This window comes from Mustelus asterias, chromosome 6, assembly GCF_964213995.1.
Source record: "Mustelus asterias chromosome 6, sMusAst1.hap1.1, whole genome shotgun sequence".
Classification (NCBI taxonomy): domain Eukaryota; kingdom Metazoa; phylum Chordata; class Chondrichthyes; order Carcharhiniformes; family Triakidae; genus Mustelus; species Mustelus asterias.
This window is the reverse complement of record NC_135806.1, coordinates 79,712,533-79,736,029: the sequence shown is the minus strand read 5'-3', so window position 1 is coordinate 79,736,029 and position 23,497 is coordinate 79,712,533. Positions and strand designations below refer to the sequence as shown.

At 42.8% G+C, this 23,497-nt stretch overlaps 1 protein-coding gene across 1 annotated transcript in view; it reads left to right on the top strand.

The window, feature by feature from the left end:
- Positions 1-23,497, top strand: part of prr16 (proline rich 16) — a 263,269-nt gene that overhangs the window by 131,995 nt on the left and 107,777 nt on the right. Inside the window, exon 2 of the mRNA XM_078214606.1 lies at positions 13,616-14,456. Coding sequence (XP_078070732.1) covers positions 13,616-14,335 — 720 coding nt within the window. The 3' untranslated portion in view covers positions 14,336-14,456. The remainder of the gene's footprint in view (positions 1-13,615; positions 14,457-23,497) is intronic.

Sequence of the window (23,497 nt, the reverse complement as noted above, 5' to 3'; positions counted from 1 at the left end):
TTAAAGTTTATTTATTATTGTCACAAGTTGGCTTACATTAACACTGCAATGAAGTTACTGTGAAAATCCCCCAGTCGCCACACTCCAGCACCTGTTGGGGTACACTGAGGGAGAATTTAGCATACTACCAGAAAATATACTAATGTAGGTAGGAATGTAGACTGAGGGTGGCTGTTTGAGGGTAAATCCACATCCAATATGTGGGAGCCTTTTAAAAGTCAGTTGTTAAGAATTCAGGACAAGTATGTTCCTGTAAAAATGACGGATAAAGCTGGCAAGATTTGGAACCCTGGATGACGAGAGAGACTGTGAGCTTAGTGAAAAAGAAGAAGGAGGCATACAGAAATTTCAGGAAATTGAAAACGGAAAGGGCTCTTGAGGAATACAAAGATAGCAGGAATGAGCTTAAACAGGGACTTAGGAGGGCAATAAGGGGCCATGAAATGTCCTTGGCAGGCAGGATTAAGGAGAATCCCAAGGCTTTTTATGCATATATAAAGAGGAAGAGGGTAGCTAAGGAAAGGGTAGGTCCACTCAAGGACAGTGGAGGGAATTTGTATGTGGAACTAGATGAGGTGGGTGAGGTCCTTATTCAGTACTTTACATCGGTGTTCACAAAGGAGAAAGATGTGGTAGATGGTGAGTGTAGAAAAGAGGAGGTTGACATTCTAGGACATGTTGAGATAAAAAGGGAGGAGGTATTGGAGATGTTGAAAAACATTAAGGTGGACAAGTCCCGAGGGCCAGATAGGGTGCATCCCAGAATATTGAGAGAGGCAAGGGAAAAAATTGCTGAGGCTTTCGCCAAAATCTTTGTATCCTCTTTAGCCACGGCGGGTTCAGAGGATTGGAGAGTAGCTAACCTTGTTCCTCTGTTTAAGAAGGATAGAAGAGGCAATCCAGGAAATTACAGGCCTGTGAGCCTTACATCAGGAGTGGGGAAATTATTTGAGAAGATTCTGAGGGACAGGATGTACTCACATCTGGAAGAGAATAGGCGTATGAGCGACAGACAGCATGGTTCTGTGAAGGGGAGGTTATGTCTCACAAACTTGATTGAGTTTTTTGAGTAAGTGACAAGAAAAATTGACCAGGGCAGAGCAGTGGATGTTGCATATATGGACTTTAGTAAAGCCTTCGATAAGGTTCCTCATGGTAGGCTGATACAGAAGGTGAAGTAATATGAGATCTGAGATAAGCTGGAAAGAGGGATACAAAACTGGCTTGGTTATAGAAGTGGAGATGCCGGCGTTGGACTGGGGTAAACACAGTAAGAAGTTTAACAACACCAGGTTAAAGTCCAACAGGTTTATTTCGTAGCAAAAGCCACACAAGCTTTCGGAGCTCTAAGCCCCTTCTTCAGGTGAGTGGGAATTCTGTTCACAAACAGAGCTTATAAAGACACAGACTCAATTTACATGAATAATGGTTGGAATGCGAATACTTACAACTAATCAAGTCTTTAAGAAACAAAACAATGTGAGTGGAGAGAGCATCAAGACAGGCTAAAAAGATGTGTATTGTCTCCAGACAAGACAGCCAGTGAAACTCTGCAGGTCCACGCAACTGTGGGAGTTACAAATAGTGTGACATGAACCCAATATCCCGGTTGAGGCCGTCCTCGTGTGTGCGGAACTTGGCTATCAGTTTCTGCTCAGCGACTCTGCGCTGTCGTGTGTCACGAAGGCCGCCTTGGAGAACGCTTACCCGAATATCAGAGGCCGAATGCCCGTGACCGCTGAAGTGCTCCCCAACAGGAAGAGAACAGTCTTGCCTGGTGATTGTCGAGCGGTGTTCATTTATCCGTTGTCGCAGCGTCTGCATAGTTTCCCCAATGTACCATGCCTCGGGACACCCTTTCTTGCAGCGTATCAGGTAGACAACGTTGGCCGAATTGCAAGAGTATGTACCGTGTACCTGGTGGATGGTGTTCTCACGTGAGATGATGGCATCTGTGTCGATGATCCGGCACGTCTTGCAGAGGTTGCTGTGGCAGGGTTGTGTGGTGTCATGGTCACTGTTCTCCTGAAGGCTGGGTAGTTTGCTGCGGACAATGGTCTGTTTGAGGTTGTGCGGTTGTTTGAAGGCAAGAAGTGGGGGTGTGGGGATGGCCTTGGCGAGATGTTCGCATGGTACATTGGGGAAACTATGCAGACGCTGCGACAACGGATGAATGAACACCGCTCGACAATCACCAGGCAAGACTGTTCTCTTCCTGTTGGGGAGCACTTCAGCGGTCACGGGCATTCGGCCTCTGATATTCGGGTAAGCGTTCTCCAAGGCGGCCTTCGTGACACACGACAGCGCAGAGTCGCTGAGCAGAAACTGATAGCCAAGTTCCGCACACACGAGGACGGCCTCAACCGGGATATTGGGTTCATGTCACACTATTTGTAACTCCCACAGTTGCGTGGACCTGCAGAGTTTCACTGGCTGTCTTGTCTGGAGACAATACACATCTTTTTAGCCTGTCTTGATGCTCTCTCCACTCACATTGTTTTGTTTCTTAAAGACTTGATTAGTTGTAAGTATTCGCATTCCAACCATTATTCATGTAAATTGAGTCTGTGTCTTTATAAGCTCTGTTTGTGAACAGAATTCCCACTCACCTGAAGAAGGGGCTTAGAGCTCCGAAAGCTTGTGTGGCTTTTGCTACCAAATAAACCTGTTGGACTTTAACCTGGTGTTGTTAAACTTCTTACTTGGTTATAGAAAGCAGAGAGTAGCAGTGGAAGGGTACTTTTCTAACTGGAGGTCTGTGACAAGCAGTGTTGCACAAGGATCAGTGCTGGGGCCTCTGTTGTTTATAATATATACAATGATTATATATAAAGGATTTGGAGGAAAATGTAGGTGGTCTGATTAGTAAATTTGCAGATGATACAAAAATATGGGGAAGGAGCAGATAGTGAGGAGGTTGTCAGAGGATACAGCAGGATTTAAATTGGCTGAAGAGACCTGGGTCAAAAGATGGCAGATGGAATTTGAGGTTTTGAGGGAGGTTTACAAGATTATGACAGGCTTGGATAGAATGGATAGACTAAGGGGACGATCCTTTAAAACAGAGATGGGGAGGAATTTCTTCAGCCAGAGAGTGGTGAATCTGTGGAACTCTTTGCCACAGAAGGCTGTGGAAGCCAGGTGATTGAGTGTCTATAAGACAGAGATAGATAGGTTCTTGATTAATAAGGGGATCAGGAGTTATGGGGAAAAGGCAGGAGAATGGAGATGAGAAAAATATCAGCCATGATTGAATGGCGGAGCAGACTCAATGGGCTGATTGGCCTAATTCTACTCCTATGTCTTATGGTGTTATGGATAGTCAGAGTCTTTTTCCCAGGGTTGAAGGGTCAATTACTCAGGGCGTAGGTTGAAAGTGAGAGGGGAAAGTTTAAAAGAGATCTAAGGGGCACGTTTTACACGCAGAGGGTGATGAATGTCTGGAAGGCTCTGCCGGAGGAAGTGGTGGAAGCAGATTCTATAACAGTTTCAAAAGGCATCTGGATAGATACATGAATAGGCAGGGAATAGAGGGATATAGACTACATAGTGGCAAGAAAATATTAGATTTGAGAGGCATCTGTGTTGGCACAGACTTGGTGGGCAAATGGGCCTGTTCCTGGGCTGTACTGTTCTTTGTAGCAATATGTGGAATTAATGGTGAAAAAAGTAGTGTACCATTATGTAAGGTAAGATTGGAGAGTCCAGTGAAATTTGGTGAAGTGGTGGTATGAGTCATGGAGAAATTAGCTTTTTCAGGGATACAGTTTATTCTGTATGCAACGTACAAATCTTGTACAAAATGTACCTGTTGAATTTGGCATCTTTTTTTATTTATTCATTCATGGGACATGGGCGTCACTGGCTGACCAGCATTTATTGCCCATCCCTAGCTGCCCGAGGGCAGTTGAGAGTCAACCACATTGCTGTGGCTCTGGAGTCATATGTAGGCCAGACCAGATAAAGCCTACAGATTGCTTTCCCTAAAGTACATCAGTGAAACAGATGGGTTTTTCCAACAATCGACAATGGTTTCATGGCCATCAGTAGATTCTTAATTCCAGATTTTTTTTTATTGAATTCAAATTCCACCATCTGCTGTGATGGGATTCGAAGCCGGGTCCCCAGAACATTAGCTAGGTTTCTGGATTAATAGTCCAGCGATAATACCACTAGGCCATCGTCCCCCCCCTTATCGGAGTGAATTATCCACGCCAACTTTAGCTATGCTTAGAACTTCTAAAAATCCATTCTGGAAACAGCTAAGCCAACTTTATTAAAAGAAGCATCAACTGTTGTCTTCCTGTTCTTCCAGCAATTGATTCTTATGGTCCCTTGCCAAAAATGTCTCCCACAACATCAATGAATCCTGCTCCCCAATTCTCCTCTTCTCATATGCCACAGTTTTCTCTGAAAGAGGAGCTGACCATTTTACCTCGCTTTTCTCCACTCATGTGTTTTATCCTATAATATTATGATGGCTGTCAAATTTCTAAATTGAACTCCAGTGTAATATGTGGTGCTGGTGAGATTCTCTCATCAATTTCCATGTTTGTTTCTTCTGTCCTGTGGAATTGTCCCAGCAACTATGAAACATAATAGGTCAGAGCTGGGGTGGAGGGAGAGTGGGGAACGTGGGGTAGGTGGGCTGGGAAAATGTGGACCATCGATCGGGAGGCAGCAGAGATGGAGGAACATTGCAGGTATGTGGGATGGGGTGGGGGAGTAGAGGGGATCAGATCACCAATTGAGAAAGAAAGGAGACATCAATGGTTTGTACACTTGGGAGTCAGATAGTTGATCAGAAAAGGAGACCAGGAATCAACATATATTGGTCTGTTCTCACTCCCATTATAGAATACCTTCTTAAACCTGGATTGCCTTTCGTATTTTGCCATGCAATGTCCAGTGCTGAGGCCAACAACATACATAACTCATGTCATTCATCTGCATGTTTAATAATATCTTGCTCTGAATGTGTTTCTTTTTTTGCCTCCTTTGTCTTTGTTCAGAATTGCATTCATGCTAAAGTCTCTTAAAATGGGACAAAATGGGTATGTCTAACCCATCCAATTGTCCCAACTCCCACTGCTAATTAAAATCACCACTCAAGTATGAGTAGGAGCAGCACTTCTGTATCTTCAACATGGATATTGCATTGATTGCATTTTGTTTTCTGCTGATATTTGACCTCTTTTTGCCTGTACATCAAACTGCTCAGCTCTTTATAGGTTCTTTAAAGACACTTTCTGCTAATTTTATTTATCTGTATTGTAAGTACAATTTTGGACTGAGGAAATGGGTTGGAAAATATGATTTCCTCTATTTCTTTGTCTTGAAGAAGAGAATGCTGGGTTGAAGGCCGTTAGAGTGAGACTTCCAAATTACATTGGTTTTCTAAGTCGACATAACCATTTAGCCTGGGTTGCAGACCAAAAATATCTACCTTAGACTTCTTTGATTGTGGGTGGTTAAGAAGCTGCACCCAACCTTCATCCTCACAAACCCGTACACCCCTTACTCTCCCCACTCCAGCAGGTTGGGAGATAATCCAATTGCTGTCCAAAAATCTATAGCCCCCTTTCACACTGGATACTATTATCCGTAGCAGTCAGTCACCTTGAACTTCTTTTCAACTTGATTCTTCTGAAGGAGCATCTGGAGACCTTTGCCAGATTAATCAGATAAACTGCTCATCATTGTATAAAACCACTGATGATCTCTTCCATGCATGCTTCACAGCTCATTTTCTTCTCAATAGAAACAGAGGGCTTTATTTTCAATAACCACTAGATTAAGGCTTTTTTATTAGCTTAGTTCATAGATGGAGCACATCTGTACATGTCATGGAGCAAATGGGTCAATGTCCTGCCACACTGACACAGTCACATTGTGACCTATTTGAGAAACAGATTCCATCGAATCATAAAGCCAGACAATCCATACAGTGCAGACGGAAGCCATTCAGCTCATCGAGTCGGCACCGACACTCTAAAAGAGCATCTTACCCAGGCCCACGTTGGAAATATAGGTAAAATACGGATATCTATACAGATCATTGAGAATCTGCCATTCATCAGATCAGCAACAATAAAGATCTGGAGGGATCTCTTTTATTAGTGTCTTCCTACTCATCCAAGTTCCATTGTTTACAAATTTCGTATTTAATATGACCATGCCTGAGAACAAGGATGATGGTTCAGTGTTATTTTGCCAATGCCATCTACAGATAGAATGTTGCAGATATGCAAACCAATCATTGAACTCTCTCAGAATCAGTGTTTGCCAAACTAAAGCTGGCTGAAGCTATTGACTGTCTTCCAATAACAGCTAGGATGTTGAACTAAGCAGAAGACTCTGTAAACACCAGAAAGCGTATCTATAACTGTCTCAGGATGCTAAATTTATAGATGTCAATTTTCTTAACACCTGCCCTGTGCCTAAAGGTGTGAATGAACTAAAAAATCAGTTTCTATTGCATTACATTTATGGGGTCATCTGAAGCTAAATGTAGTGATCAGAAGATGAAAGAATTAAATTCACGAGTTGTACTATCATGGGGATGCTATAGCAACTTGGCTTCAAAGTTGATGACATAATTGTGACAAGCTATTTTGTGATGGGAAAAAAGGTCTACTGCAATCACTTCAGGCTATGATCTAATCAAATGGCAGAGTAGGCGAGAGCGACTGAATGGTCCTACTCTTGTTCCTATATAACTTCATCTGTGTTCTGAGAAAGTATTTAATTTAAGATTTTTCAATTTGAGCTTTGCATTTCTATATTGATTGAATTATGATATGATCATTTCTATATAGTAGCTCTCAGCCATGTGTTCAACAACTGCACTGTTGAAAAGCTAATATTCAAAGTCTTCATCAATCCAGTTGAGGCGAGTTTGACATGAGACTGATTGCCCCTTACATCAAGGCAGCATTTAAACTAATGTGGCATCAAGCAGAACTCGTAAAATTGAAGTCAGTGAGAATCGGGGTAAAAAAAACCTCTTTACTGCCTGGAGTCATACCCAGCACAAACAAAGTGGTTTTTGGAGAACAATTATCTCAGTTCCAAAATATCCCTGCAGAAATTCTTCCAGCTAGTTTCCCAGACCCAAACATCTTCATCTGTTTCATTCATGACCTCTCTATCATGAGGCCAGAAATGGGGTTGTTCACTGATGATTGCACTGTTTTGTTCAATGTGCACAATTTGCGTCTCTTCTGAGAATGAGGTGGTGGTCTATGTCTGCAAGCAGCATGACTTGGACACCATTCAGACTCAGCATAAATGGCATTCATGTCACACAAGTGCTTTTGTTGGAGAGTTTCTGTCTCCAACAAAAGTGTGTTTTACCCCTTCCATTTGACATACAATGATATTACTATAATTCAATCCCTCACTGTCAAGGGAGTCACCGCTGACCAGAAACTGAACTGGATCAGCCACATAAATACTGTGGCTATACGAATAAGTCAGAATCTGCATATTCACAGAATCCCTACAGTGCAAAAGGAAACCATTTGGCCCCTGAGTCTGCACCAAATCTCCAACAGGTCATCTCACCTAGACACTAACTCCATTACCCCAAGTATTTACCCCTCTAGTCCCCCTAAATTACACATCTTGGGACACAAAGGGACAATTTATCATGGTCAATCCACCTAACCTGCACATCTTTGGACTGTGGGAGGAAGTTGGAGCACCGGAGGAAACCCACGCAGACACGGGGAGAATATGCAAACTCCACACAGTCACTCACGGCTGGAATCGAATCCATGTCCCTGTGAGGCAGCAGTGCTAACCATTGTGCCACGGTTCTGCAGCGAGACTTCCAACATCCTTCCCATTCTGCAATGAGACTTCCCATATCAAAGAGAACAAAGAACAAAGAAAATTACAGCACAGGAACAGGCCCTTTGGCCCTCCAAGCCTGCACCGACCATGCTGCTCGCCTGGACTAAAATCCCCTAACCTTCCGTGGATCAGATCCCTCTTTTCCCATCCTATTCATGTATTTGTCCAGACACCCCTTAAAACTCACTATCATATCTGCTTCCACTACCTCCCCCGGCAGCGAGTTCCAGGCACCCACCACCCTCTGTGTAAAAAACTTGCCTCGTACATCTCCTTTAAACCTATGCCCCCTGGTAATTGACTGTTCCAACCTGGGAAAAAGTTTCTGACTATCCACTCTGTCCATGCCCCTCATAAACTTGTAGACTTCTATCAGGTCACCCCTCAACCTCTGTCGTTCCAGTAAGAACAAATCAAGTTTCTCCAACCTCTCCTCATAGCTAATGCCCTCCATACCAGGCAACATCCTGGTAAATCTTTTCTGTACCCTCTCCAAAGTCTGCACATACTTCTGGTAGTGAGGAGACCAGGATTGAACACTATATTCAAAATGCAGCCTAACTAAGGTTCTATAAAGCTGCAACATGACTTGCCAATTTTTAAACTCAATGCCCCGGCCGATGAAGGCAAGCATACCGTATGTCTTCTTGACTACCTTCTCCATCTGCATTGCCACTTTCAGTGACCTGTGTACCTGTATACCCAGATCCCATATCCTCTCTACCATCTTCAAAACACAAGCCAAGAGGATGATGGAATACTCACTGCTTGGCTGGATGAATGCAGCACTGTAACAGTACTCAACAAACTCAGCATCAGCTAGGACAAAGCATTGGCACATTAAACATTCCCTTCCCCAATCACTGGCACTCTGTGGTTGCTGTGTATCATCTCCGACAGTATCTTCCAACTCACAAACTCGACCACCTGGGATAAAAGCAGCAGGTGTATGGGAACACAACCACCTCCAAGTTCCGTTCCAAGTCACACACCATATTGACTTGGAAATAGATCATTGTTCCTTCATTGTTGCTGGGCCACAATTCTGGAACTCCTGAACAGCACTGTGGGGATACTTTCACTGAACTGCATCAATTCAGGAAGACAGCTCACCACTACCTTCTCACCCAGTTACTATAGGCAACAAATTCTGGCCTTGCCACTTCCTATGAATTGATAAAAATGTGCCTCCTTTTACTTAGCAGAATAAAAGTTGTCTTTGAACATGTATCAATTATTTCTCCCGCAATTCACAATGAAACAATATAAATGTATACGTATGTGATGAGTGGGGCTAACTGTGGCAACAAAATATAAATTATCATTGGAATACAAAATACTTGAAGGAATTGTACACTCTCCAGCATTTCACATTTTGAGAAATGAACGCATAATACATGGAGAGCTTATCAAATACCCCATTCAAATATTTCTGATTTTTTTTCTAAATAACAACATAGGTGGACAAATTAGACTTGTGGCAACATTGACAGTATGACAGATATTTATGCTAGTCTATGCTGGCTGGACCCCAGTTGATATGGCTCACTTAAGTGCTTCAGGGAAACTACATTCCTCAAACAGCTACTGCAGTTTGGTGTAAGTGGGTAATTGGTCAGCTTCTGCACTAAACCAAACAGTAGCTTAACCATGGAAAAATCCTGGGGACAGCCTCCTGCTGCTTATGGGCCCACGATACTAAAACTTGAACATTGTGAGCGATCTCCAAGTGGCCTCTTTCAGGATTTCTGGTTTGTCTCATCAGTACTTGGTATCACAAGGTGGATAATACAAAGAACAGGTTTTAACCATTTGTGATACATTTTTCATTCAGGGCTCAATTCTAACACGGAGCCCTGATTTCCATATTTAATTATTGATCCTAATTCAGGCCTGGGCAATGAAAATCTGTCTGAGACAATAAAATATCTGGCACACTTCTGGCACAATTTGAGCATCACAGTACAAAATGTGGTACTGAGTACTAATTTATTTACACCAGAAATGTATAGTTGTGAGTTGGATCGCTCATAGCTTCGGACAGGTGATAACCTTCTGTCTACCTAGCCCACCTATCCACATTATTCCCTTGGTGAATTTTTAATAACTTTAAACCCCATTTGTTGAGAAGATTATTTCTATTTTCTTCATGAAACCCATTAAGGTTTCTTGTTCTTCCACCCACACTGCTATTCTGTTCCCCATACTTACTATGTCTTTGGGACAGAATTCCTCCTGTTTCTTGTTGTTGCCCTCAATTTGTCAGTGTTAAAGTTCTACATCCACCAGAATAAAAAACGTTTATTTGGATCAAATTTGTTCTAACATTTTATAAATGCTTCAATCATCTCCAGTTTAACCATCTCTTTTCAAAAATAAAAACACCTGAGGTTGGAAAACTGATACTTGGATGAATTACTGACACAGTTCCCATGCCCAAGCTAAGTCACTATTGCAATGCAATTTCTGTACTTAAATGATGGAATAGGCCAGAAGGTGAGTTTGGCGCCCATTAAACACCCTGAACAGCCCCAGGAGGTGGGAGCTGCCTGCTTGGTGTGAGTGACAAAGGCAGATGGTAGCCATGTTGGGGGCTGCAATTGCCTTGTCAATTGGAACAGGAAGCTCCTTAGAAGTCCAGGAAGTTCAAAGTGGTCAGGGACAAGGGGATTTGATGCATTTCTCAGGCCAGCACTAGCTGGCCCTTCAGACCAGACCTCAAAACAACTGCAGAGAAAATGATTTGCTTCCCATGGCAAACCTGAAAGCTGTACAATAACAAACACCAATCTATCACTTGGCAGTTTGGAACTTGAATATTGCTGAAAAGAGAGACATGTTGTCAAAGTTTTTTTATCTTGCAGTCAATGATTTATACTACAGAAGGAAAGGGTGCTGATTGGCCAAGGCATTGCTATGGAGAAAGTTTTGGGGAACTCAAGGCTCCCCAGCTCCCGGCTAATTCAAAAAAGTGCAAGGTTTGAATATATTCCTTTTGTTTTCAGAGGATAGATCCCTGCTAATCAATGTAAGTAGCTTCTAACAATGTAAATGAGCCATAGAACAAGCTCAGCTGATTACCTTAAATTGGTTGTTAGTATAGCTTTTAGTGGCCTCAGGATTGTTCAACAAGTGCTGTCCATTTGCAGAATCACATCATGATCGCGAGAGCACATAATTAATTTTCTTTTTAATTCATTTATGGGATGTGGGTGGGTAAGGCTGCCATTTATTGCCCTTTCCAAAATTATCTTGTATTGTGGTGAGCTGCCTACTTAAATGCAACTAAGTGACTTGCTGGATCATTTTGGAAGGTAGTTTATTAATCAGTTGCATGTTGTGGGCCTGCAGTCACGTATGAGCCAGACCAGGTAAGGATAGCAGTTTTCCTTCCCTAAAGGACATCAGATGAGTCTTTACAACAGGACAATAGTTCCATGATTGCCATGCCTGATATTTGCTTCTAAACTTTATGCAACTAATTGGATGGAACATTTTTAGTTCCCAAATCATATGGGATTTGAACTTCAGAAGGAACTGAACCACGCATATGAGTATAAAATTTCCTGTCAGAAAGTTATTTATCATATGATTAAATCTAATAATGTGTCCTGTACCTCAGGCAAAGCAGACAAAATTAGGCACACGATCAGAAAGACTAATATATAAGAAAAAGAAAATGAGTCAGAGAAGTTAAGAGCATAAATGGTAGGCATGCACAACCTTAGAAATACTGAGACCAATTGCACATCCGGGTATTCTTGACATAGGTTAGGCTTTGAAGGGAGTCTTTCTGAGGAAATTGCAAGCCTGCTGTTTATGACTTTCCATCCATTTAAATGAAGAATGAAGACATTTGACATTTCACCAATGTAAAATTCATTTTTTAGATTCAATGAGGGTGGTCAGCAGTAATTGGGTGGAATTTAAAGTGGGCTGGGAGGGCCTTGTGATTGGATGGAAAGGTGCAGGGTGGAAACTCCACCGTCTTCCTGATTTCCCTCAATTAAGTCCAAGATGGAAAAGGCTGAGGATGGCCTTCCTGCCTGGATGCTAACGGAGGCCCTTAAATGGACACCTACAGGTCTCATCCAGCTACTATTGGTATTGAACCATAGCTTCTTGTTGTGGGGGAGGAGTCCCTCTTAATTGGACAGCCCGTGCCTTATGGAGAAAACCCACTGGTGGCAAGAGACACCTACTCATGAATACCCCTGCCTTCCTTAAAAACTAAATCCCCTCCTCCCCATCATGGGAGCTTCACCATCCGATCTGCCTTCAATCCAGGATCCAATGATAATCCTGCAGCCTGGGCCTTCTGCAGTAAGGGCAGTGAGCACCACTCCTAGTTGTGCTGCTGATACTGGAGAGTCACCAGTGCGAGGTTCCTTTGACCATGGTGAAGACCCTGATTAGGCAATTTACTGATTAGTTGTTTTGTGGTTCAAAACTTGAGTATTGCTGTAAAAAGAGACAATCAATCAAATCTTTTCATCTTGCACTCATCAGGATAGCTGACAAAAAAATTACCAACAGTAACGGGAGAACAGGAGTTTATGTCGCATGAGAATTGAGTGCTGATTGGTTGGTGATAAGTATTGACCAGGAATTTCAACAGAAAGAAAAGTAATGAGGTGCCACACTCATGGGTTAAAGTCAAACACAATGCAGGTTTATTTAGGAGATGTTGCTCATCCAAGTTCCAATAAGGAAGTGCCCTAAAAGTCCGCAAATCCCTCTGCTTATATTACTACAGGTCGTGTGACATTCTACCAGCAGAGATGCAACTACTTTAAGTACATAACAGTTGGCAAGTGGACTGTGATTGGTGGAGGTGTTGCCATAGAGAATGCAGCATCGAACAGCATTTTCCACAGCAACACCTTCACCTATTAGAGTCCATTTGCAACCAATCAGCACACTCTTCTCATGCAGTGTAAATTCTTGTTCACTTACTGTTGGTACTTTTGTGCGAGCTCTGCTGATCAGTGCAAGATGAAAATCTCTAACAGCATGTCTCTCTTTTTCAGCAATACACGGGCCTGATTAGTGTTAACTCGAGCTGAGGGGACTTGGAGTGGCCACAGCAGGGTTTCTACTGATTCTCAAGCTGGTGGACGGTTCCACCACAATCAGCATTAAATTCCACCCCAGTTCTGTCTCATTACAATAGATAACTTTGTCAAGGATTTTTATAGGGAGACTGATAGCCTAAAAGGGCAAGTTTTTATCAGTCTAGTGATTTCTACGTGTTTATAGTCCAGAGGAACTTCCGCCAGTGCACCCTGTGGAGAAGCGCTTAATCACTGACAGCAGCTTCTGCAGACTATGCAGCATATGCACAATCTGGAACTTGCTGTCAGTTTTAGAGGAGTAATGATGGTAAACACTAACAGTTTCACTGTCATTACTACCACAACATCTGAGCCAATGTGTTGTACTTTCAGGCTGAATGTTGCTGAACAAGTCATTCAACATGCTAATATTGACTCCAAGAAATAATTGTATTTCACATGAAGATAGAGTACAGTCAGTTATTGAATTGGAAAGTCATGAGGAAGATGGTTTTAAACACCACCATTTCATGGAGTTTATTCATTTTAAATGGTTGCAATTGTTTGCACAGTAATTTGAGGAAATAGATGCAGGATTGTGTGCATGTATTTATATAACTTGATGAATGACAGTACAGTAACTCCATGGATTGACAAGCTATCGTGCTTATTAGATCCTCACAGTTTTTTCCTGTCCTCTGCAGGTAGTTGACCAAATAGACCATCTTACCTGTGACCTACAGCTGGAGGAGGAAATGACTGACAGCTCCAAGACTGACACTATAAATAGCACCTCAAGTAGTACAACTGCCTCAAGCCTGGATAAGATCAAAGTACACTCAGTTAGATCAATTTGCAAGACAACAGTGACTTCATCAGCTATCCTAACAGTTCTAAAGAAAGCCAATCCCCCACCTCCACCTCCACGATTAACCCCCATCCGATGTGAGGAGCCCCGCAGACTATCTTATTGTGTTAACCCTCTGACAACCAATGGGGCCTTGCTTCGCAATGGTGCATTCTTGTGTAAGACAGATAAAATGCCAAATGGAGATGTGTGTTGTCTCCCTGGTAGCAACCCAGAAAAAATGCGCAAACAGCCACTGGTGCCCAGAGTTGATAAAGATAAATGTCCACAGGTTACACGGGAAAGAGTTCGATTTAGTGAGGAAGTTCAGTACCATGGCTACTGTCCGGATTGTGATGTCCAATATGACATGAGAAATAGGGATGTGCATTTGCATGGTGAATTGAGCAATGCAAAAGGGAAACCACCTCACCAGTGCCCTCCCCTTGAAAATGGAGGGTCAGGCAGTACTTTTAGTAATAATTTCCCAAGCATAAAAGCTAAAATCACACCTCCACAGACTGCTCCAAAGCCTCAAAAAACTATTCTGAGGAAGACAACAACCACAACAGTTTGATGCAAGGATCTTATGAACTATTTTGTATCCTAATGAATTGAGCACTTTCTACTCGAGCAATAAAGAGCCAAAACACATTATACCCAGTGTTCTCCAGTGAAGTGACACAGAAGAAATCATGGTAAGTGAATTGATTTCCTTTTTCAAATATTTCCATTGTTTGTGCCAATCGCTTTATATATTGTATATTTTACATAATGTATCCTATTGGTTGGTTAAGAACTATAAACATCAACATACTTAAGCACAGCATACCTCTCTGTTGGCCCTTACAGATCATTAAAAATTCATGTGACAATATTAATCCAAAACAGAATCAAAGAACAAAGAACAAAGAAAATTACAGCACAGGAACAGGCCCTTCGGCCCTCCAAGCTTGCACCGACCATGTTGCCTGACTTAACTAAAACCCCCTATGCTTCCGTGGACCATATCCCTCTATACCCATCTCATTCATGTACTTGTCAAGATGCCCCTTAAAAGTCACTACCGTATCCGCTTCCACTACCTCCCCCGGCAACGAGTTCCAGGCACCCACCACTCTCTGTGTAAAAAATCTGCCTCGTACATCTCTTTTAAAGCTTGCCCCTTGTACCTTAAGCCTGTGCCCCCTGGTAATTGACTCTTCCACCCTGGGAAAAAGCTTCTGACTATCCACTCTGTCCATGCCTCTCATAATCTTGTAGACTTCTATCGGGTCTCCCCTCCACCTCCGTCGCTCCAGTGAGAGCAAACCAAGTTTCTCCAACCTCCCCTCATAGCTAATGCGCTCCATACCAGGCAACATCCTGGTAAATCTTTTCTGTACCCTCTCCAAAGCCATCCTTCTGGTAGTGTGGTGACCGGAATTGAACACTATATTCCAAGTGCGGCCTCACTAAGGTTCTATAAAGCGTCAACATGACTTGCCAATTTTTAAACTCAATGTCCCGGTCGATGAAGGCAAGCATGCCGTATGCCTTCTTGACTACCTTCTCCACCTGCATTGCCACTTTCAGTGACCTGTGTACCTGTACACCCAGATCCCTTTGCCTATCAATACTCCTAAGGGTTCTGCCATTTACTGTATATTTCCTATCTGTATTAGACCTTCCAAAATGCATTACCTGACATTTGTCCGGATTAAACTCCATCTGCCATCTCTCCACCCAAGCCCCCAACTAATCTATATCCTGCTGTATCCTCTGATGGTCCTCATCGCTATCTGCAAATCCACCAACCTTTGTGTCGTCCGCAAACTTACTAATCAATCCAGTTACATTTTCCTCTAAATCATTTATATATATTACAAACAGCAAAGGTCCCAGCACTGATCCCTGAGGAACATCACTTGTCACAGCCCTCCATTCAGAAACGCACCCTTCCACTGCTACCCTCTGTCTTCTTTGACTGAGCCAGTTTTGTATCCACCTTGCCAGCTCACCTCTGATCCCATGCGACTTCACCTTCTGCACCAGTCTGCCATGAGGGACCTTGTCAAAGGCCTTGCTGAAGTCCATGTAGACAACATCCACTGCCCTACCCTCATCAATCACCTTCGTCATTTCCTCAAAAAACTCAATCAAGTTCGTGAGACACGACCTCCCCTTCACAAAACCATGTTGCCTCTCAGTAATACGTCCATTTATTTCCAAGTGGGAATAAATCCTGTCTCGAAGAATCCTCTCCAATAATTTCCCTACCACTGATGTAAGGCTCACCGGCCTGTAATTACCTGGATTATTCTTGCTACCCTTCTTAAACAAAGGAACAACTCCACACAGACAGTGACCCGAGGCCGGAATTGAACCTGGATCCCTGGCGCTGTGAGGCAACAGTGCTAACCACTGTGCTGCCATGCCGCCCTTGCACTGTGCTAATGGTAGAAGTTGGATGTAAATACTCTTTTGAAACAATTTTTTATGAGACAGAAAGAGACAGAGTGGCCTTATGAAATTTTTGCTATAAGCCTAAAATACTTAAGCCTGAATGTTATGGCCATTCATTTCCTTTGTTATAGCTGTATTTATTCCCATTGCACTATTTAATTAACATTATTTATTTACATTTGTATAAATTTATGCTTATGAATATTTTGAATTATGTATTATGAATATTTATTTATCTTAATAAGAAAGTCAAGCTTACTTTGGACTAGTTTATTCCTAATCCTATAATAATATTGTAATCACTACAGAGTAACTAATAAAGTATTCACTTTGGAATTTAAGCCACTCCCTATTTTTCTGGCTGTTGAAAACCCTAAGCTACACTTTTCTTTGTAAGTTGCACCCATATCATTTAAAGATATGAAAGCCTAATTATATACCAGCATGCTCTAACAAAATAAAATGCATTTACCAAGAATACAAAAGTGCAATATTGAGATGATGGAGCCCATGAGATTTAATGAACCTAAATTGAAGCATTTGTATTGAATTCATATCGAGCAATACTTTCGTTAAGGAACAGAATTTCTTGTTAGCCACTTTACATAACTTAGAATCATAGAATCCCTACAGTACAGAAGGAGGCTATTCGGCCCATCAGGTCTGCACTGACCACAATCCCACCTAGGTCCTATTCCCATAACCCCACACATTTACCCTGCTTTTCCCCCTGACACTAGGGTCAATTTAGCATGGCCAATCAACCTAACCCACACATCTTTCGACTATGGGAGGAAACCGGAGCATTCGGAGAAAACCCAAGCAGACATGGGGAGAACTCCACACAGACAGTGACCCGAGGCCGGAATTGAACCTGGTTCCCTGGTGCTGTGAGGCAACAGTGCTAACCACACTGTGCCACCATGCCGCCCTTGCACTGTGCTAATGGTAGAAGTTGGATGTGAATACTCTTTTGAAACAATTTTTTATGAGACAGAAAGAGACAGAGTGGCCTTATGAAATTTTTGCTATAAGCCCAAAATACTTAGGCCTGAATGTTATGGCCGTTCATGCTGGTGGGATTTTCCCATCCTGCTGCAGTGAACAGAGATTTGGCTGGGCGCCAAATTCTCCAACCTCGCTGCAGCGGGAGCGTGGCATGAACAGTGGTAAAATTGCACCCTGAGTGTTCCATCTTTTACCAATTATACTGTTTTGGTTGTTTCTCAGATTTTCACTGGAAAGGTATGTTGGTTAATAACCTATGTAACTGTTCTTTGTGCTTTTTTCATATTTGGTATAAATAAATATATATTAGTTGTGAAGTAAATGTATTGAAAATTGGGATCAGACCATTCCATGCACTGTAGGGAACAGTTCAGTATATTGACATCATGATGAAAAAATCTAGTACAAAACGTCATCCAGTAAGCTAAATATTTTTTTCACATCATTTTGTCAAACGTGCAGAATCCGTGTAATTCTTTAACAAGTACAAGACTGGATTAAGGATGCAATTTTATGGTCCCATCATGGCAGGGGATGGGGCGTAAAATGCAACAAGCTGTCCAGAAGGCCATTGACTTGCAGCCCCTCAGGGTGGAATTTTCTGGGGCTTTTTAATAAATGTCAACTGTAATAAGTCCTCGGAGGCAGAAATCCCTTCACCAAAATCCCTTTCTTTACACGTCTGACAACAGCACACAGAGTGCTTTCAGTTAGCAGTCTACATGAAGAGACCCAGAGGAGCTGACATGCCTGGTTAAGTACAAAGCAAAAGGTTCCCTGATTGGCCCATCAATTTGGCCCTTAATCAGGGAATTCATATTCTAACGGGCCCACCTCAATTGCCTGATTAAAGTCATTACATCAACTCAGGCAGGAAAAGCAGCATGCTGCCCGTGGCTGCATTGCTGGTTTCTCCCGCCATATTTTTGGAACTTAGTGAAAGTAAATGCTTGTGGCGGTTCCCATGATAACAGCCTTCAAGAGATTGTGGTACCCAGGGGGCAGTGCCAGGGGCATTGCTAGGGTACTGTCCAGGCAGGACCCTCTCCTCCCTGGGTCTGTTATTTTAGTTACAACCCTGGCGGGGTCTATTCACTAGGTTCCTGTTTTGCAAAGGCTGTTGTAAACCCTGGCATAATGCTGGTGGGTGGGGGGGAAGTGCGGGGCACGGAATCCCTTCTTGTTGGGGGGGCAGGTGGGGGCGATACAATGGGAGGCCTATTAAGTATATGGTTCTCGCTATGAAAGGTCGAGAACTCCATTATGTGACTGGTACATATTGGAGACAATGGACTGGGAGATCCTGCCGGTGTGAAAGCCTTTAGGAATTCCTTCAATTCTCCGCCCCCACTGCCATTTCCACCCGTTGAAAATCCCCCCATAAGTTGTTCTGTAAATATCATTAACTTCCATTTCTGTTTACATTGCTGGTATTATTTTGTGTTGCTGCTTTAAACTTCACTAATGTGCATTTGTAGTTTAATTATGGCCGTGCCATTCACTGCTGGATTTGGCTGTACCACATAAATGCATTATTAGTCCCTAAACTGTCCTGCTAAAATTATTCACTGTTCCAGGAATGCAAAGATAATCCCTGGCTTCTCATCTCTGCTGCAAATTATCTTGTGAAATCCTTCTTTCCTCCTCCTCTAAGCTTATTCCAATAATAAGCGCAAGGAGTTCTTGTGCTTCTTTGTCACTAAGCTTGAAACCATCTCATCAGCTACATATGTTGCTTCTTTCCCCTTCTCCACCCCACCAACCCAATCTTCTAAATTTCCTCTCTTGCTCTACACCTCATCTTGTATCTTTCTTTAGTTTCTCTCCATCTTCCCTCATGCTCACAGTAAGCTCACCTTGTCCACTAGACCCACCTCCTGCTGGCTTCAAACTATTCCCGCCAAATTGCTGACCACCCAACTTGTTTACCTGGTTCCCTCTGAAAGCTGATATTGTTAATCGTTTCTTCTTAGGTACTGTCTCCTTTCCCTACAAATCTGTCATTGTCACCCCATTCCCAAAACCCCTGCTTGGCACCTCCACCTTCACAAGCTCGCACCCCATGACTAATCCCCCTTTCTTAACAATGTCCCTGAATCTGTTGTTGTCTCCCAAATTCGTGTCCAAGTTTCCCAGAGGTCCTGTGTTTGAACCTGATACCATGGCACTGAAATGGCCTTCACCAAAATCACAAATGACATTCTGAGTCAACGTGACCATGGTAAACTATCTATCCCTCCTCATTCTTCTTGACCTGTCGGCAGCCTTTGACATGGTTGACCATACCATCCTCCTCCAATTGTCTCCCCACCATCATCTAGCTTCCCTCACCTGATTGCACTCTTACCTGCACTTTGATCAGCCATGATCAAAATGAATGGTGGAGCAGGCTCGAAGGGCCGATTGGCCTACTCCTGCCTCTAGTTTCTATGTTTATCTATCCAGTCACAGCTTTAGAATTATCTGCAATTGTTTCTCCTCTTGTTTCCTTACCATGACCTGTGAAGTCCCCTGAGGATTTATCCTTCGACTCCTTCTATTTATCATCAACATGCTGACCTTAGACACCATCATCTGAATACACAGTGCTGTGTTCCACATCTATACTGAAATCAAGTTCTAACTAACTTACCACTACTTCCTCCACTGTCTCTGATTTGTCACACTGCTTTTCCAACATTTAATCCTCCAACAAAATATTGGGAAGACCAAAGCCACCACAAAGCTGCTGGTTGCTATAACAACCTCTGTTCCATGGCCACTGACTCCATTCCTCTTTCCAGTCACTGTCTGAAGCTGAGTCAGATCGTTCACGACCTTGTTACCCTATTTGATCCTAAGATAAGTTACTGATCACGTAACTGCTCCATCATTTTTTAACTCTGTGTAACATTTCCCATGTCTACCTCTGTTTCAGTTTATTTGTTGTTAAAATCCTCATCCACGCCATTTTTACTCCTCAACTTGACTATTCCAATACTCTCCTGGGTAGCCTTCAATCTTCCACCCTCAAAAAACTTGGACCTGTCCAAAATGCCTGTATCCTACTTGCACCAAGTCTTGTTTACCCATCATCCCTATGCTTGCTGACGTACATTGACTCCTGGTCTGGTAAAGCCTCAAATTAAAATTCTCATCCTTGTTTTCATATGCCTCCACAACCTCATCACTCCCTGTCTCTTTAACCTCTTTAACAGCTGTATAACGCTCCGAGATCTCTATACTCATCCAGTTCTTATCTCTTGCCCAACCCAGATATTATTCTATCAGTGGTGAATGTTCCTTCAGCTTGACCCTAGACTCCCCAAGCCCTTCCATTTCTCTACCTGCCCATTTTCCTTTGACATATTTCTTAAAACCCTCTCTTAACTCCAATTACCTTAATAACCCATTTTGTGGCTTGATGTCATATGTTGTTTGTAAACACTCCTGTGAAGCAACTTGTAAAGTTTTACTACACTAAAGGTGCTTTATAAATGGAAATTCTTGTTATTTGACTTTTAATGCTACATGTCGAATCTTTCAACACATATACACAGCTCAATATAGCAGCTATATCATCCATTACATAACCAGCTTGGTAAATGGATATACCAGCTAGCCACTGTTTGCGGTGGAAATTTAAATTCCTCACACAGGGCACACTTGGATGTGACATTGAGATTGTTTCTGATAGATCCTTTCCCCTTATTTTTGACTTTTGTGGAAGTTGTTGTGTAAAAGCTTTCCTGAACAACGTTTGAGGAGGTAGTTCAGCTGTGGTCAAGGTGCATTCCTGCAAAGTGGAATGGTAGTGCAAACAAACCGAGAGCTCCCTGGATGATGAAAGAGAGAAACATCAAGATGAAGCAGAAAAGAAGGGTGCATATGATTCCTGAAAGAACGATGATGCACTTCCTATTCTGACCCAACACAGAAGGTTGAGAGAGGAATTGGCAAGCAGATAAGAGCAGTAAAGCGAGAGCATGAGAAGAGACTGGCAGCTCATGTAAAAGGGAATCCAGAGATCTTCTGAAGACCTATAAATTGTAAAAGGGCAGGAAAAAAAAAGGAGTGGGACCAATTATTCTACCTAAAAAGGGATTTGCACATGGAGGCAGACGGCCTGATTGAATGAGTACTTTGCATCTGTCCTTACCAAGGAAGAAGACACTTCCCAATTTATTGTCAAAGAAGGGGTAGTTGAGACACTTGATAAGGAGGTGGTATTACATAGACTGGCTATATTTAAATTTGATCCAAGGAAAGATAAGTCTGGAAATTGCAGATACACTAGCCCAAATTTTTCAATCTTTCCGAGGTTGAGGGGTGGTGCAATAAGACTGAGGAATTGAAAATGATGCACCCTTATTCAAAAATGGGTGTAAAGGTAAGCCCAGCAATCACAGGCCAGTCAGTTTAACCTTTGTGGTGAGGAAGCTTCCATAAATATAATTCAGTCAAAAATGAATATTCACTTGGGCAAATGTGGGCTAATTAAAGAAAACCTACCACTGATATGAGACTCACTAGTCTGTAATTCCCTGATTTATCTCTGTCACCCTCCTTGAAAAGTGAAACCACATTAGTTTTCCTCCAATACTCTATCACTCCCCTGTGGCCAGACAGAAATTAAATATTTGGGTCAGAGCCCCTGTAATTCCATGCCTTGCATCCTACAGCAGCCTGGGATACATTTCATCCGGAACTGGAAATTTGTCCACTTTTAAGCCCACTAAAATCTCCAAAGCTTTCTTGCTCCCTATGCCAAACAGTTCAAGAACCTCACAGTCCCTTTTCTCAGATTCTTTACCTACGTCCTCCTTCTTCCGAGTGAAGGCAGATGTGAAGTATTGATTTAACACCCTACCAATGTGCTCCAGCTACACGCACTCTTTGCCTCGCTGGTCCCTAATGGGCCCTATTTTTCCCTAGTCATCATCTTCCCCTTAATATACTTATAGAATATACAAAGAACAGTACAGCACAGGAAACAGGCCCTTCGGCCCTCCAAGCCTGTGCTGCTCATTGGTCCAACTGGACCATTCGTTTGTATCCCTCCATTCACAGACTGCTCATGTGACTATCCAGGTAAGTCTTAAACGATGCCAGCGTGTCTGCCTCCACCACCCTACTTGGCAGCGCATTCCAGGCCCCCACCACTCTCTGTGTAAAATACGTCCCTCTGATATCTGAGTTATACCTCGCCCCTCTCACCTTGAGCCCGTGACCCCTCGTAATCGTCACCTCCGACCTGGGAAAAAGCTTCCCACTGTTCACCCTATCTATCCCCTTCATAATTTTGTACACCTCTATTTGGTCTCCCCTCATTCTCCGTCTTTCCAGGTAGAACAAGCCCAGTTTACCCAATCTCTCCTCATAGCTAAGACCCTGCATACCAGGCAACATCCTGGTAAACCTTCTCTGCACTCTCTCTGAAGCCTCCACGTCCTTCTGGTAGTGCGGCGACCAGAACTGGACGCAGCACTCCAAATGTGGCCTAACCAGCGTTCTATACAGCTGCAACATCAGACTCCAGCTTTTATACTCTATACCCCGTCCTATAAAGGCAAGCATACCATATGCCTTCTTCACCACCTTCTCCACCTGTGCTGCCACCTTCAAGGATTTGTGGACTTGACCACCTAGGTCCCTCTGTGTTTCTATACTCTTGATGGCTCTGCCATTTATTGTATAACTCCCCCCTATCTTGGGATTCTGCCTAATCTTACCTGCCAGTGTTTTTTCATGCACCCTCTTTGCTCTCTAATTGCTTTCTTAAGTTCCCCACTGCACCTTCTATACTCTACTAAGGCCTCCACTGTTTTACTCCCTTCATATCTGCCGAAAGTCTTTCTTTGCTTCCTAATTCAGTCCTGATATTCCCAAGCATCCAGGGTTACCTGAGCTTGTTGCTCCTACATTTCACCCAAGGGAACATGTTGGGCCTGTACTCTATTCATTTCCTTTCTGAATGCCCCCCACTGCTTTGCTGTAGATTTTCCCACAAGAAGCTGTGCCCAGTCTACTTTGGCGGGATACTGCTTTATTTTAATAAAATTTGTCTTCCCCCAATCCAAACCCATTTTTGAAGACTATATTTTCCTTTTCTGTAACAAACCTATATTGTACTGTGTTGTGGTCGCTACCACCAAAATACTGCCCCATTGCCCCCTCGAACACCTGACCGGCTTCATTCCCAAGAAGCAGATCCAGCACTGCGCCATTCTTTGTTACACGTGCTACATATTGATATAAAAAGCTCTCGTGAATACCTTTCAAGAAATCTGTCCCTCTGAACTCTCTA